The sequence below is a fragment of the Rutidosis leptorrhynchoides genome, chromosome 11, assembly GCF_046630445.1.
Source record: "Rutidosis leptorrhynchoides isolate AG116_Rl617_1_P2 chromosome 11, CSIRO_AGI_Rlap_v1, whole genome shotgun sequence".
Classification (NCBI taxonomy): domain Eukaryota; kingdom Viridiplantae; phylum Streptophyta; class Magnoliopsida; order Asterales; family Asteraceae; genus Rutidosis; species Rutidosis leptorrhynchoides.
The window spans coordinates 82,405,001-82,420,509 of NC_092343.1; the positions used below are offsets into that span (position 1 = coordinate 82,405,001).

General features: G+C 36.7%; 2 protein-coding genes across 2 annotated transcripts; both read right to left on the reverse strand.

Annotated features, from left to right (window-relative positions):
- Positions 1-79: 79 nt before the first annotated feature.
- Positions 80-5,614, reverse strand: LOC139876319 (blue-light photoreceptor PHR2). Its single transcript, XM_071863625.1, has 4 exons — positions 4,544-5,614; positions 828-1,039; positions 650-745; positions 80-423 (listed from the first exon to the last, which is right to left on the reverse strand). Exons 1-4 carry the CDS (start codon positions 5,513-5,515, stop codon positions 345-347), a joined length of 1,359 nt encoding a protein of 452 aa, XP_071719726.1. The 5' UTR covers positions 5,516-5,614; the 3' UTR covers positions 80-344.
- A 2,381-nt stretch (positions 5,615-7,995) lies between these two features.
- On the reverse strand, positions 7,996-15,192 carry LOC139876950 (U3 small nucleolar RNA-associated protein 14). The gene is made up of 11 exons (XM_071864350.1): positions 14,850-15,192; positions 14,240-14,378; positions 12,550-13,028; positions 11,622-11,843; positions 10,992-11,318; positions 9,291-9,644; positions 9,104-9,184; positions 8,899-9,000; positions 8,459-8,824; positions 8,237-8,368; positions 7,996-8,119 (listed from the first exon to the last, which is right to left on the reverse strand). The coding sequence occupies exons 1-11, from the start codon at positions 15,135-15,137 to the stop codon at positions 8,063-8,065; spliced, it is 2,547 nt and encodes an 848-aa protein (XP_071720451.1). The 5' UTR covers positions 15,138-15,192; the 3' UTR covers positions 7,996-8,062.
- Between the last annotated feature and the right edge of the window lie 317 nt (positions 15,193-15,509).

Below are 15,509 nucleotides of genomic sequence, written 5' to 3' on the forward strand. Positions count from 1 at the left end.
ATTATAATTGGGCTTTTATTGTATACATATTTGAATGTTATTTGTTGCACCTTTGAGTTTTGATTGTAAATAGCAAACGTGTTAAATCGATCCAAAAATTTATACGCATCAAGATATATCGAATGCAGAACGTGATTGAATTGCTCGTTTAACAGTTTTGAGATTAAATTTCATCAAAACAATAACACGAAGCAGCTACACAGAATGTATATAGGTATTATCATAGAACTCGTAAAGCATTTCACATGGAAAAAGGGATGATACTACATACTGCGAAACAAAAAACATGTTTTGATCGAGCAATTTGCCAGTAATTCTGGTTGTGTTCTTGATCCTTTAAGTTATCATGCAACTGCACCTGTACAAGCTGTGACTGGAGCAGGATTATTTTGTTTCGCAGAACTGTATTTCTTCGTGACAAATCTGCAAAAAAAAAAAAAAATAAATAAAAAAAAATAGAAACAGATAAGCAGTTTAGAAAAAAAGTACAAAGGCACATGTTTAATTTTTAACGAAATATGTTGACGATCGTTAGTGTCAAAAAAGTACACGGACCACCCGTGTAATCAAGGGTAAACCACAGGGACCAACTGCAAAATATTTTCTTATAATCACTGTAATCAAAAACCAAAATAGTAAATTCACTTGCCTGAAAAAATCCCTCCATAGAAGCTCATACATCAGCCAATTCATCCCAGCATCACCACCACCATCTTTCTTGTTCGACGCAGCAGCAGAAATCGTTCTACATTTTACTCTTTTTGTAAATAAAATTACAAAATCAAACATTTTCTTTAAGTGTATAAATAATATTTGAACATACGCACCTAGAAGCAGACTTCTTTAACTCGTCAAACATGGAACGAGGAGAAAGACATCCCATTGCAAGCCACGGCGAGATTTTGCATGAAAAATTTGCACCGTAAACGGTGCTATCGTCTTTATTAGGTTTGGCTTTAAATTCAGAAGCAAACTTTTTAAGCCGTTCTAACGCTTCACTCTCACCTCCAACAAGCGTAGCGTTACCAGTCGCTTTTGCCTAAAAAATAAATTAACATAAAGGTAAAAAAAAGCATTACATTCGATATTCATGAGGTGAAACTGTTGTCTGTTAGAAATACAGTTAATTAATCTTTTACATAATAAAAGTCCTAATCTTTTATTAGGACAACTGCATTTTGAGGGGGTAGCCCATTTCATCATTTTGGATAACTCTCTTTCTATTAACTAATTTGGTGCGTTCCACCACCCTTAACCTCCTCCCTTCTTCCTCCATTTAACTATAAATTATCCCTCAATGAACCACTCCACCTCTTTCGTTTCTCCTGCACTTCCAAACCCTAATTCAAAACCTTCTCCCCCAATTCTTCCTTCAATTCCTGTCCCTGTCAACTTTGGTGACTTTCTACCACAATCCTTGTTCACTAATCCTTCAGAAGATTCTTCGCCCCCTGGCTTCTCAACATCGGGTAACGATTTTCCGGCGATCCAAAAATCTGATGTTAACCTCACTAATGGAGGCGCTTTCAGGCCCGATGCTCCACCCCCTGACCGTTCTAATAATACTATTTTTATTGGGAGGTTAGAAAAATCGGTTAATCGGAGTATGGTGGAATCTACATTCGGGAAGATAGGCACACTCATGGAAATTAAATTTTGGTCGTCAAGACGGTACTCGTTTATATCATACGTTGATGCCGTCGATGCTCAAAAAGCTGTCAAGGAGCTTAACGGCTCATGGATATTCGGCCGACCTATCTATGTTGGTTGGCCGAAGATAGAAATAGTGGATGTTATGCTTGATCAGGTATGGTTCTTAACAAGAGTTTGAGATGCAAAATTGCACCTAATCCATTGGTGTCAGCGGCTACACTATTCTGTTTTGTTGCTCGACATAGTGCCTTTGGTGGAGACGAAAGTCTCTAGTTTTTTGATTTCATGTAAAGCACACGTTTCACACATAAGTAAATTCGGTCATTTTGGATGTATTTGCTTTTGCGGAGATTCAGAAAGTTATAATAATTTATTAAATTGTCGCTCAACGGAGTTTGTTATGGTTTCCTCTTTTATGGACCTAGCCACATCTTTTCACCGTTACGCTTGGTTAGAGATCACAGGTGTGCCGGTTACTTGTGTGTCCGAAGTTAATGCATCAGTTGTGGCCGATTTGTTTGGGGATGTCATTGCTGTTTCCAAGTCATCCTCGAGTTTGGGATCCGTTAGTTCTCTTTTCGCGTTTATTAAATCTACGAACCCAAAACATATTAACGACTCGGTTGTTGTGGATTTAGTATACCCGAAGTGTTCGAGATGTAATGTTTGGGTGTCGGAAATTTCGGACATAAATTGTTTGAATCGGGTTCTTTTTGACGGTTTTGATAAGTCCTTGTTGGAATCGACTAATCGATTTGTGGTCTCAAGTTGTGTAATCGCCGAGAGTTTTTTGGCTCGACAAGTAGAAAAGACTCCGGTCAAGTTGGTTACGGGCAGTTTGGGTGACACAACGGGTTTGAATCACTCAGGTATTAGGTTCGGGACAGTGCAGTTTTGTGATGATTCAGGCCGAATGTCTGCTTCTCGGGTTTGCGAGTTTGAAAGCAACATTGCTTCAGTGGAAGTTACTACTAATAGTGAAGGTGTTTTGGTTGATGATAGTAGAAATATAATGGGCATTAGGAATGATGACACTAGGATTATTATGAACAACAGTGGAGGTGTTTTGGTTGATGATAGTAGAAATAAAATGGGCATTATGAATGGTGATAGTAGGATTAATATGAGGAGCAACAGTGGAGGTGTTTTGGTTGATGATACTAGAAATAATATGAGCAACAGTGGAGGTGTTTTGGCTTCCGATTCTGGGCCCGGTTCAATTTATAAATTAGACTCGATCAAGACAGTTGGTCATAATAACATCGATGATATTGTTGTCGTTTCTAAAGGCGAGTCGGAGCAAAATGATGATAACATTACGTTTGCGGTTAGATTGGCCCGATTGAAGAAGGCGAAGAAGGAAAAGAAAGAAGAATATTTGGATAAACGTAACTTAGAATCGAACAAAGATAGCACGTTACCGATTTTGATTGGTCGTAGTGGAAGAATTTATTGCGATTGCGAGGTACCCTCGTGCGAAGGTTTTTGTATATCATGGTACGTTTTGAATAAAGATGTTTCAACGAGTTTACTTGGAGAAGCTAATCCGAGGTCAAGAAAGAAGGTTTATGAGGCTTCTACTTCCGGCACTTATAAGCTTAGAGATCACATCAATGACTTGTATTACGGGAAAGCGATCCAAAACTTGTTCATGGGTAGTCAAGATGGAAGAGACGGCGGTTCATCGGTAAATGGGATAGGAAATATGTCCGTGGAGGCTTTTGCGGCTTTCGGTGACATGATGACACGTTTGGCCGGGGAGAATGCACCGAGTGATGCATCCGCCAATGTGTTATCTTACAAGATAGAGAATCGATCCGGGAAGAACACTTTAAAAGAGACGATTAATGGTAAGTTGAAAAGAGCGGGACCTAGAGGTTGAGAACTTGGGTTTGTCTCGTCACCCTTCGTTTATATTATTTTTATGTTTGTTGGTTTCTATTTAGATCGCATGGTTTGGATCATGTACTATTGTGTTGAATCGGTTAGAATTGTTTAGTTTGTTTGAAGTTTTTTTCCGGGTTGTTAGCGGAGGCTCGTTTATAGATAGTTTTTGTTTTAGATGCTTTTGTTTTAGATGCTTTCAAGGCGTGAGCTTCCGTGTCCCCCGTTTCTTTTGCATTCTCTGTTGAGTTGAAAAAAGACCTCGCTTCTATATGAATTTTCATTTTTTCGCCCAAAAAAAAAAAAAAAAAAAACTAATTTGGTGCAGTAATGCAAAATATAATACCCGGATTTTTACAACCAGGGTAACATGTGACCGGTTAACCTGCAAGTGCTGACTAGAATCCGGTTAAACTGTTTGCTGACATGAAACATGAATTGGCATAAAATATACCCAAATTGAGAGAACATACACAGTATGTTACCAAGAATACAGTTAAAAAGTCACACTAACCTATAATACAACCCGAAACCTAGTGAATGGGTCAGATATTACCCAAAAATCAAATATATACTGTACAAAATGGGGATGCAAAAAGAAAGTTACCCAAATCGAAGAAACACGCATAATCTGTTACCGTAACATACAAGTTTCCCTCCTTTATAGAGTTACACTATCATACTTAAACCTTTCAACTATGAGTTAATGTCATACAAACCATCCAACTATCTCGATCGACGACTGACGAGGTACCTATAAGACTATAATTAACTACAAATTTTATGCAATCTATCATAATCTGGAGTAAAAGGTTTCGAACCTATATGCCACTTTTCAACATAAACTATCCATCATTTCTTGAAACTAAAGCGATAAGCGAACGATCTTCCATAGCCTAATCTAACACTATAAATTCCAATATCATATAATAAACTCACCTAATACAAACACAAGTTTTCAACTTTTCATTATCTAAATTACTTCACATCATCATAAAATCAATACCTGATTCATAGTAGGAGTAGGATTAAGTCCCAAATCAACCAAAGACGGAATCTCGCCATGCTCCACATCACCACTAACCGGCAACCCTCTCAATTGATCGATCGCATCAATCGTTTTCCTAATCTTCAATCCTTGAACTTTTTCCCTAAATCCACCGTAATTCGTAGGCATTTCATCCAATTTAAACGGTAAATCATCAACATGATACAATGTACTTCCCCAATAATACTTCATCTCAATTCCTTCATCTTTTAACTTCATTTCAATCTTTTCTTCCCCTTTAACCTCATCATGACTCACTTCTCTATGCGCGTAAACCGCATCGGCCCCAACGTCCTTAACCAACTCCGGTATCACGGTTTCCGGTTTCCCAATTCGAACGATCAAACCCGACCCACGCGCCTCCAAATTCTTCCGTAAATTCAACACGGATTCTATCAAAAACGCAGCCCGGTACGGGCCGGTTTTATCAAACCCTGATTTCGATTTACCGTAATCTCGCGGGTCGAAAATGTAAACAGGTAAGACAGACATTGACTCGTTGTTTGCAGTTGAGAGACATTCGTTATCGTGGACACGGAGGTCGTTGCGGAACCAGACGACGGAGGTACGGCGGCCGGCGACGGCGTTGGACGGGTCGGAAGGACGGCGAGGGTTTAGGGATAATGGGGTTTGGAGAGGGTTTGAAGAGGGGGTTGATTTGAAAAATTGTTTGGTGGGGTTAAGGAAAGATTGTAGATTGGAGGTGGTTGTTAAGGAAAGATTGTGAATTGATGAGAGATGGGTTTGGGTTGGGAGGGTTAGGGTTTTGGGGATTTGGGTGGGTTTTGGTGGGGTGATGAAATGGGTTGGGAGAAGAGTTGAGAGTGAAAGAGTGAGTGAAGTGAATTGCAGAGGTGAAATTGGTTGTTGGGTTTCAGAAGAATCTGGGTTGGGTTCAGATGACGTGTCAATGGGTTTTGGTGATTCCATTTTTGTGTGTGGGTTTATGGAATGAAGAAGATAAGAAGGTGTTGGCAATGGAGTTTGTGGTAGTTGTGTGGGAGGGTGGTGAGGGCCAGGATAACGATGATACAGTGGTTTTTTAATTAAATACGGAGTAACTAGAAAAATAAAGCCCGGGCGATACGGCGGGACTCTTCGAGTTGCATATTCATGTTTCACGTAGCGTTATTTATTTACAGAATTTAAAACGCGTTGCTACGGTTATTTTCGAAAACACTTGGTTGCTACCTAGTATACTTAATGTATAACGCGTTTTTTACGCTCGAAAAATCTCGTAGAAAAGGGATCAGAACCATCGATATGAGGTGGTTAGTTTGAGTTGTTTATTATACGTGTATCTATATGTATTAAAAGCAGCCTGAAAATACTTAGCGTTTTTTTAAAAACAGCTCGTTTCGCGCGTAGGTAAGCATTGTGTTCATAAAATTATTTCGAGTTGAACGTTAATGCCGGAAAAATTTAACTCGCACCGAGCGGGAAGATAGGGCCCATTAAAAACTTGGGTGGAGTTGGTTTGATTTTTTTTTAGTAGAATTATATTTTTACACTTTCTACCTCTGAAAAGTTTGTAAATTCATCATAGTTTCAGGGGTGTTTTATAAATGTATTTGTTGTTGTCGTTTTGGAGTAGATGGAACGACCAAAATTAGGACCCCATTTAGTATATAGGATTATAGGGTTAATAAAGAAATAAATTAAATAAAAAGTAAATAAACAAATTTTTACTCCGTATTTTTTTGACGAAAAAATATATTCATAAATTAAAATGAAGGCTTCCAAAGAGAATTACATCGACTATTCATTGGCTCAGCTAATGATCTTACAACCAACAACCGAATACAAATAAAACATCCAAGCCGAGTGAAACAATAATGTTGGGTTGTATTCCCAAACATATGATTGATGACTATAACAAAAATTTGAGATTAGTCGCCCATAAAAACACTTTGAGTTTGATGTTCCTCATGATGATTCCAAGTAAGCTTTCCGTTGAAAATGAAGTCATTTCTAGCTAAGCAAATAGCCCATAATGTTGTCGGACCAATCATCCTCCAAAACTTCTTGTCATTGACTCCATGCCATCATACCATTCGTGGGAAACACTAGCGGTTGTGAACGGAATCACTCATCTAATGTTCCACCAACGGAAGAGAGCCGCGCAAATACTAAACGTCCATGGACAATGCAACAATTAATGATCAATGGACTCAACTTCGCTCAAGCACAAACACACAAAGGAGATTGATCCGCGAGCAATATACGTCTACGGATCAAAATGTCTTTAACCAGAGCGCTATCTTTTATAGCAAGCCAATGGAACAACATAGTTTTGGTTGGAACTCTATTGTTCCAAATAAGTTTTGGCCAAGAAGGGATAAAAGGATTAGTTAAAGAAAGCGTTACTCTTAAAACCGAGTACAACCCATTAGAGGCCGGTGTCCAGATAACTTGATCATTCACATTTGCACTCAATTTAAACCATGCCAAACTTTGCATCAGCTCTTCTGCTTTTATGTAATCATAATGTGGTAAAGGCAAACAAAGTTTAATGTCCCACCTCAATTGATCCAATTGTTCATTCTTAGGAAAACGAAAATGCTTAACACAAGCATTTTGATCGAATTACAAACGAAACAAAGAAGGAAATTCTTCTTTTAACAAAATATTATCGGCCCATACATCGTGCCAAAATGAGATTTGAGCTCCATCTCCTAATTTCCATTTCCATATATTTCGACCAACGACGCCATCCAACGAATCCTCACCATGTAATTTAATCAAATCTTTCCAAATCAGAGAGATACATGAAGTGCGTAAAGTGCACATTTGACATTAGTTTTCCTCTGAACGAATTACCGAACGAAGAGACAACAATAGATTTCCATAAAAATATAATGAATAAATAGAGTAACTCTTATGTAGACAAATGCATACATTTGGATTCTAAATTATGAAACGAAATTTTTTTTTATCAAGAATATGAAACTCATTATTTAGGAAGTCTTCGATAAAGCTGTAGGAGCTGGAACTAATACTCGGGTTTACATCTTATTCGAAAGATCTCGAAGTCACATTTTAGATCGTTGATTGCACTTAAGATGAAAAGTAGAGAGTAGACTAATCTTGATTTAACTATTAAGGGGTAGGAAGGACTCTAGGCATCAAGATCATCAAATTATAGCAAATACTACTGTACTGTATTACTTTGTGCACCAAACAAAGCTTCTAAATACTTCAAATATAAAACTTAGCAAAGTATAGAATATCTTCTTCAAATAAAAGAATAAATACAGCTCATTTCTGTAAAATCAAAAGCCTTCTAAACAAAAAGAAAACATTTAAATAACTTCTTCCCCTTTTTCTTTGAAATTCAGTGTCAAAATTCCCAGAAACTGCAAAGATGGATAAAGCAAATCGTCACGAAAGACAAGAAACATAACAGCTCGAACGATGGTGATCATTTAAACTAGCTCGAACGATTTGCTAAACTTGCTAAGGTCCTGTTCATGTCATTCAATCCCTTGACTTCAATTTAATTGGTTTAATCTTCAACCCAGCTTTCTTCACCACCTATTATAATGTAAATAACCCAAAGTTAAAACACCATTAAATCGGAACAACATCTATTTTCTCTGGTTCTTTATTCCCGACATATGACTCAAGTATAAAAAGGGAAAAATGGCATACATCAGGACGATTAAGGTCTCCAATCGCTATAGCAGGATTAAACTCTGGACCTAAAGGCATACGATTACTCCGTTCAAAGTGTTCCTTATCCTTAAATGGAAACGGTAACACATTCGTCTGCAACTTTTGAGCCTGCAAAACACATTCATTGCTGTCAAAATTCTGATTTTTAAATTCTAATCAATTAAATTCAAATTCGAGTTATATAAATTTTGTTTTTACCTTTTTATCCACCTTTTCTGAAATAATAATATGCTTAAGATGTGCATCAGGCCTTCTTTTAAGGTCTTCATCTCTCTTCTTTTTCGCTCTTTCGTGTTCTGCCAACATCCAAGATGGCGGCCCCCTCTTTTTCTGAACATGGGTCCATTGGCCCCAACCCGGAAGTAAAACGGGCTTTTCAGGTTCTGGGTTTTCCTCATTCATAATCTCTTGTTTTTCCAACTCAAAATCTTCCTCCACATCATCACCAGCAAACGCACGTCTAATGAGGTCATCTTGTGACGGTAATTCGTAATCGGTCCCAGATGTTATAATCCCATCAACCATACGAGTTTCACCGTCTGAATCACTTTCATCATCTCGGGCCTTCATTTAAAGTAAGCCCCATTTACAAAGTGATTTTTTATACGTAATAACGTATTGAAGATATAACAATTTACCTCTATATCCGTTTCTTTGTTGGAGGCCAACTCTACGACTTCCGACTTCTCCGTTTTAGTTTTTTTCTCACTTTTTATCTTATTAGAATCTTTCGTTTTTCTCTGTTACAAAAAAAAAGATTGAAAACTGAAAAAAAAAAAAAAAAAAAAAGATGCAAGTTTTATATTAGGAATCTTATTACAACTTCGTACGATCAAATTGTACCTTTTTTGAAAGGTTGGCTGGACACAAAGAGACTTCATACTCGATCTTAGGCCCTGAATCTTTGGCAACATCATCAAAGCTCTGTACGTAACATGAACACAAAACGTGATACGTAAAAAAAATTTCGTCAACTTTATATACAAAAAGTGGCTAAAAGAGAAAGACGAAAAACGAAATCTATTTTTACCTTGAACAAAGAATCGTGTCCGACTTCAGACTCCTCTCGAAGAACGTTAGTGTCAATAACGACATCTTTATGAGTATAATTCATCCTGCTTTGTTTATCATCAACATCGTCTATTGCGTCACCGTCGTCTTCACTGTCCGTATTATCGAAGTAATTATCGGTTTCCTTAACCTTTTTCTTCGGTTTCGAAACCTGTTTCTTTTGAGCACCAAATACCTTTCTACCACCTAAAGAGCCTTTATTGTCTTTGAAATCATCATCACCCTCTAACTGCCTTAAAGACGAATTGAAATCTTCTAAAGCAAGCCTAGCTTCTTCATCAGCTGCCTCTTTTTTCTTCTTCTGCCCACGAACCTACCAAATTTAACGAGCATCAATAAATCAGTTAAAAGATACGCTAAACCTTAAACAATATACATATTTACATTTACATTTACATATACACTAATAGACAAAAGTTATGAATAGTACTACTCGCAGGCTTTAACCACTTGTACACCGCGCAACAATGGTTGTACACCGGCACTATTCACGTGAACTATCCTACTCACGTGAACAGTTATGACTAGTACTAATAGACAAAAGTACAACAGTTATGAATATATACTAATAGACAAAAGTTATGAATAGTACTACTCGCACGCTTTAATCACTTGTACACCGCGCAACAATGGTTGTACACCGGCACTATTCACGTGAACAGTACTATTCACGTACAGTTCGCGGTACTGTAGCAATTTATATTTCTTCCTAACAGTTTTTTTTCCCATTTTTTTCTTTTTTGATTTCCTTTATATTTTTCTTCACCCGCAGCAAATATCTACTAGACAAAAAATATGAATAGTACCGATGGTTTCTTTATAATTAGCAGCAGCAAATATCTACTAGGCAAAAAATATGAATAGTACCGATTGTTTCCTTTATATTTTTCTCTACCCGTTGTAACAATTTTTTTTTATTTTTTCTTTTTTGGTTTCTTTTATATTTTAGAGATGCACCTATATTGTTAATTTAAAATAACATTTAAATCTTTGACGGGTTATACCTTTTAGTTCGACTCGAGTTGCGCTTCAACGACATCAACGTTAAACTAAACGCAATAAAATACATTGAAAACCGAACCCCCGCGCGAAGCGAGGGTAAACAACTAGTTTATAACTATATTATAATAAGAAACTTACAGTATTATAAATATAGAAGCAGTGTTTTAGAACTCGGAATTACTCAGCGAGTACTCGGTTTTTGCAACTCGGGAGTACTCAAAAAGTACTAGGTCAAAAGTCAAACTCGGTGAAACTCGGTCAAATTCGGTCAAACTCAGTGAAACTCAGTAAAATTCAGTCAAGCTAAGTCAAAACTCGAGATTTCTCAGAAAATCGGTCGAAACTCGGGATTACTCAGAAAATCGGTCAATACTCAAAAACTCAAGATTACTCGGAAAATCGGTCAATGCTCAAAAACTCAAGATTACTCGGATAATCGATCAGAACTCAGCCAAAACTCGAGATAACTCGAAAAATCAATCAAAACTCGGTAAAAAAAACTGTCAAAATCGGTCAAAGTCAAACTTGGTCAACATCTGAGTACACCTCGAGTTTCCGAGTATTCCTTAAAAGTTCCCAACCGAGTACTCGCCAAGTAGCGATTTTTGCAACCTAGTAGTATATAAGATATATTAAACTTCAAATTGCAGAAGTGTACCATGAAAGGTAATGAAAGAAGTCCAGATTTAGGCATTTCGTCCTCTTCCTCTAACACTTCGAGTGTCCTCTTTTTTCCTTTCTCTAACAATTTCAGTTTGATAGTATCGTCCTCATCTCCCGAGATGACATCATCGTCATCCTCCGTGCTATCATTGCTGCTATCATCATCATCGTGCATGGAATTTCTTTTTTGAATTAAAAGGTTATGTTGTTGAAGCTGTTCTGATATAGCAGCTCTTGTCCCATCATCTTGAATATCAAAACCACGTTTCTTGATTCGTTTCGCCCATTTAGATGTGTTCTTGTGCTTTAAAGTCATACGTTCCTGTAAAAACAGAAAAAGTACTATAAGATTAACGTTCAACGCTTCATTTTCGCATTTTTCAAAAATTCATTTTCAGTTTCGCGTTTCAATTCTGGCCCGTTTGAACCATAAAAAATCCAAATAAAACTTACCTGTTCCACCCATGGCCCATTTCGACCCCAACTCGTTCGGATCTTGACCCAACCCGACCCAACCCATTTGGGCCTGACCCGTTTAAAAATCTGGCCCGTGTTGACCCAACCAGCCCGTTTGCCAGGCATATGTCTAAATGTACAGAAAAAGACAAAAAGTTATGCTAATTACCTCAGCTCTCTTGAATTCCTGCTTCTGTGCAAGTTCTTTAGCAGCTTCAGGATCCATCTCAATATCATTGGCTCCTGCTTTTAACTTATTTTTCTTATTTATACGACGGTTTATTTTGGATTTTATTTTTTTAATCCTTTTCGACTTCATTTCATGACGGAATAACAAATTTCTCATCTTTGCAAGACGATCTGCTCGTTCTTTCACATCTTCTAAAGATACCTGTTCAAATATGAACAGATACAGCAACATGAAAAATCCAATACTTTATGTATAAAGAATCATATGAGTGTATGAAGAATCGTTAATTTTTGCATTCACAAAAAGTAAATGAGTTCAAATTTTTATATTTGGATATTGGAGGACCTAAAAACTTGATGCTGGTAAATAAAGTAGGGGTGTGCTTATCTCGGGATAAAAACCGAGGAACCAAACTGATCCCAAACCAAACCGAGCTATTTTGGTCCGTCTCAGTCCACATTTTGCCAGAATTTCGGTCTTCGGTTCAAACGAGACCAGACAGAACCCGAAAATAACACCAAAAATAACCTAACCGAGCCAAAAATATATGGTCCGGTCCTCGGTCCAACATTCTGCTACAAACTGGGACTCGGGACAGAAACGGACCAAACTAGTTCAGTCCGGTTCTGTACCATGCACACACCTAGTAAATATGATGCGGATGTGGAAACAGCCATTTTGGTAACACCAACTGGCCTAACAATGTATCCAAAAACCAAATTTGAAAGGAAAAAAATAAAAATTTGTTAACAGTTTTTTAATGCTTCTACTTTGCCCCTTTATACATGTGAACGAAAAACTATGTTACGCAGAAGATAAATTTGCAGAAAGTTGTTAACTTTTATTCAATTAGCACTTTTAAAAAATCGATAAAACAAGAAATCAAGATTGTATAAAAGAACCATACCTCGTTACGTTTTAAAAGCTCCGCACCATCTCGTCTATGCGCATCCGAAAGTTCTTTAGTATTTAATAACGCATCCATTTTCTTCTCGAATTCAGTCCTCGGTCTAAACTCATTCGCAATTGCTCCAACGGTATTATACCCGATTTCAGTATCTTCATTAAAATAAATAGTAGGAGCTTCTCTATTTTTCTTGACTACTGCGTTAAATTCACTAAGTTTTTTCTTTGAGAATTTGTAAGTATTTATTCTATCAATTTTTTGTTGTTGTGCTTTGGGAAGCGGGGGTAATATTGTCTTTGACTTTTTCCCCATTCGTTGCACATCTTTCCTGATTTTGCTAAATCCTTGTGTCCCATGAAGAGGAGCTAAAAGATCATCGATGGTTATGCGACCGTTACCGTCCAAAACGTCACGGCTTGGATTATATTCGGACTCGGGATACGCCTCGTAAACCACCACGTCGTTATTCTTTTTCTTGCCTGGATATTCATAACAAACTGCCCATATTAGCAACAGTATAAATTTAATAAAGCCAAGGTTGCAAAACAGCTACTAAAAAATTTATATTTATATATGTTTTATAATGATATTGGTTATGTTATAGGATGAAAGTTACAAAAGGACTTAGGTTGTAATGGAAAAAGGACCACTGGTGCAAGGAAAATGATGTAGCAGGGTAAAAAATGTAAATCAGTAAAATATTTAAGGGAATTAAAATGGTGAAAAGTTCATTGGAATGGAAAAATCTGGAAACTTGTTGGGAGTGTTGGTGTACTCGGATGTTTACCGAGTTTGAATTTGACCAATTTTTTGAGTAATCCCGAGTTTTAGCCGAGACAAATTTTCCCAGTAATCCCAACTTTTTGCCACGTTTGACCAAGTTTGACCGATATTGACCGAGTACTCACAAAGTTGCAAAAACAGAGTACTCGCAGAGTAATTCCGAGTTCTGCAACACTGCATAAAACTTATTTGTTCCTTAACACTTAGATCTAGGTAAGATTGATTGTGGTCAAATAGTTTATTAATATTATGTGATGGTAAAAGCAGGGGCGAAGTAACTTGGGGGCAGGGTGGGGCGCCCGCCCCCAGTCGATTTTGAAATTTTAGTAGAAATTTTTTGGATTTTTCAACTTTGTCCCCAATGGATTTTTTTTGGTCCCAAATCCTATATATTTTGCTCTAAAACCTACAAATTTTGCCCAAAATTCTCCAAAAATTGCCCCAAAACCTTCAAATTTTGCCCACAAACCTTCATATTTTGTATAAAAACTCCATTTTTTGCCCCAAAACATCCATATTTTGCCCAAAAAAGTTGCTACGGTTTTAAATTTTTTTCGCCCCGGGTGGAAAAAAATCCTGCTTCCGCCACTGGATAAAAGTAATGTGGTCTAAAGACTTTTATTAAAAACGAGGACAAACGTTGCAAATATTTAGGCAGAGGGTGTACAAATCTTGTAGGGGCTAGTGTTTCATAAACAAGCAGGCGCAACTCTCGGGAACAAACACATTATAGTTAACTCAATATAGAATTTGATTATTTTCAACTTTCCATCAACCACTAAATAAAAAACATAAAAATTAAACAGCAAGAAATTAAACAATTCGTTTCTGGCAAAAGGTTCCAACTTATGCTTAGACAATAATTTATCACGAATGAGAAAACGGAACGATTTAAAGTGTAGATTACCATCAAAAGCTTCCACAGGCAGCCCAGTAATATCTTGCAACATTCTTGAATGTTTCGCATCATCATTATCATCGTCAGCATCACTGACTCCATTCTCAGATCCTTCATCATCATCATCATTAGATGCTACATCTTCATCCTATCAAGAACCACAAAATCAAACGAAGAAAAAAATCAAACAAACAGAAATATACATGAATAAATACATCCTGTTTATGTAAGCAAAACAACTTGAACATCATAATCACTCAAAAGACATCTTTTTTTTTTTATCAAAGAATTATGCTAAAACAACTCTATATAGCAGAATGTAATTCAGCAGTATCATCACTATATCACTACATCTGACTCATTTAATCAGGCTAAAACTTATTCATTCAACCACACCAACAATCATAATTACTAAACATAATTTCATTAAAGTGCATATATTATTACAATTATAATAATTACTGAACAACAATGCCATTCTTTAAAACTTATTAATTCCAAGCAATGAACAAAATTTTATCACAAAGTCCATTTAAATTCTATTCCATTCATATAATCATAATCAATAAGTACTGAAGCACAAAAATTAAAAAAGTTATGAAATTTAAGTATAAATTACCTTAAAGTCCTTGGGGAGTTGATACTCAAAGTTATCAACAGGATCATACCTACGATTCTTTTTCAGTTCTTCATCTGCAATATCTTCTTCATATTCATATAAGTCTATATTTTCATCTGATTGTATATCATCGTCGCTTGAATTGTTGCCGTTTAGGGTTTCAATTTCTTTTTTAATTGCGTTAGGTAAATGAGGACCTTTCTTCCATGTTTTATCTTTACCTCCTTTTTTTAGATTCGAACTCTTTGCAGGAGCTTTTAGGGTTTTGTTTCCTTTAGTTACTGCCATCTCGCTACGGTGGCCGTCGGTGACCGGAGGCGTTTTGTTGTGGCGGCAGCAGTAAAACAGGGTGAGGTTTTTCTTCCAGTTTAGGTATTGGTTGTTATATTTCTGAAAGAATAGTTTATTTACAGAAAGGTCCTTACAGTTTTTACTTATTAACTTTTGGCGTAACTTTGCACTTTCACGAATAATTTGTTCATTAAATCGTTTAGAGTTTACAGTTTACGCTACTTGTAGTCGTGAAAGAGTTTTTTTTGGGTGTTGATGGGTGGGTACGATAGTTGACAGTGACGTGACAAATATAAAGAGAACATGGGAATTAGTGAGGAAAGGTGTTGGGTGGTGATTTGAATGATGTGTTAAAATATGATTGAAAAT

Bases quoted from the DNA above. Each gene is read 5' to 3' on its own strand.
- LOC139876319 (XM_071863625.1), bottom strand. From the start codon at position 5,515: ATGGAATCACCAAAACCCATTGACACGTCATCTGAACCCAACCCAGAT. The intron at 746-827 runs GTGCGTATGTTC...AGTAAAATGTAG, and splicing joins TTAAAGAAGTCTGCTTCTAG to AACGATTTCTGCTGCTGCGT. The intron at 424-649 runs GCAAGTGAATTT...TTTTTTTTGCAG, and splicing joins CTATGGAGGGATTTTTTCAG to ATTTGTCACGAAGAAATACA.
- LOC139876950 (XM_071864350.1), bottom strand. From the start codon at position 15,137: ATGGCAGTAACTAAAGGAAACAAAACCCTAAAAGCTCCTGCAAAGAGT. The intron at 11,844-12,549 runs GTATGGTTCTTT...ATATTTGAACAG, and splicing joins AGCTTTTAAAACGTAACGAG to GTATCTTTAGAAGATGTGAA. The intron at 11,319-11,621 runs GTAATTAGCATA...CTGTTTTTACAG, and splicing joins AGGAATTCAAGAGAGCTGAG to GAACGTATGACTTTAAAGCA.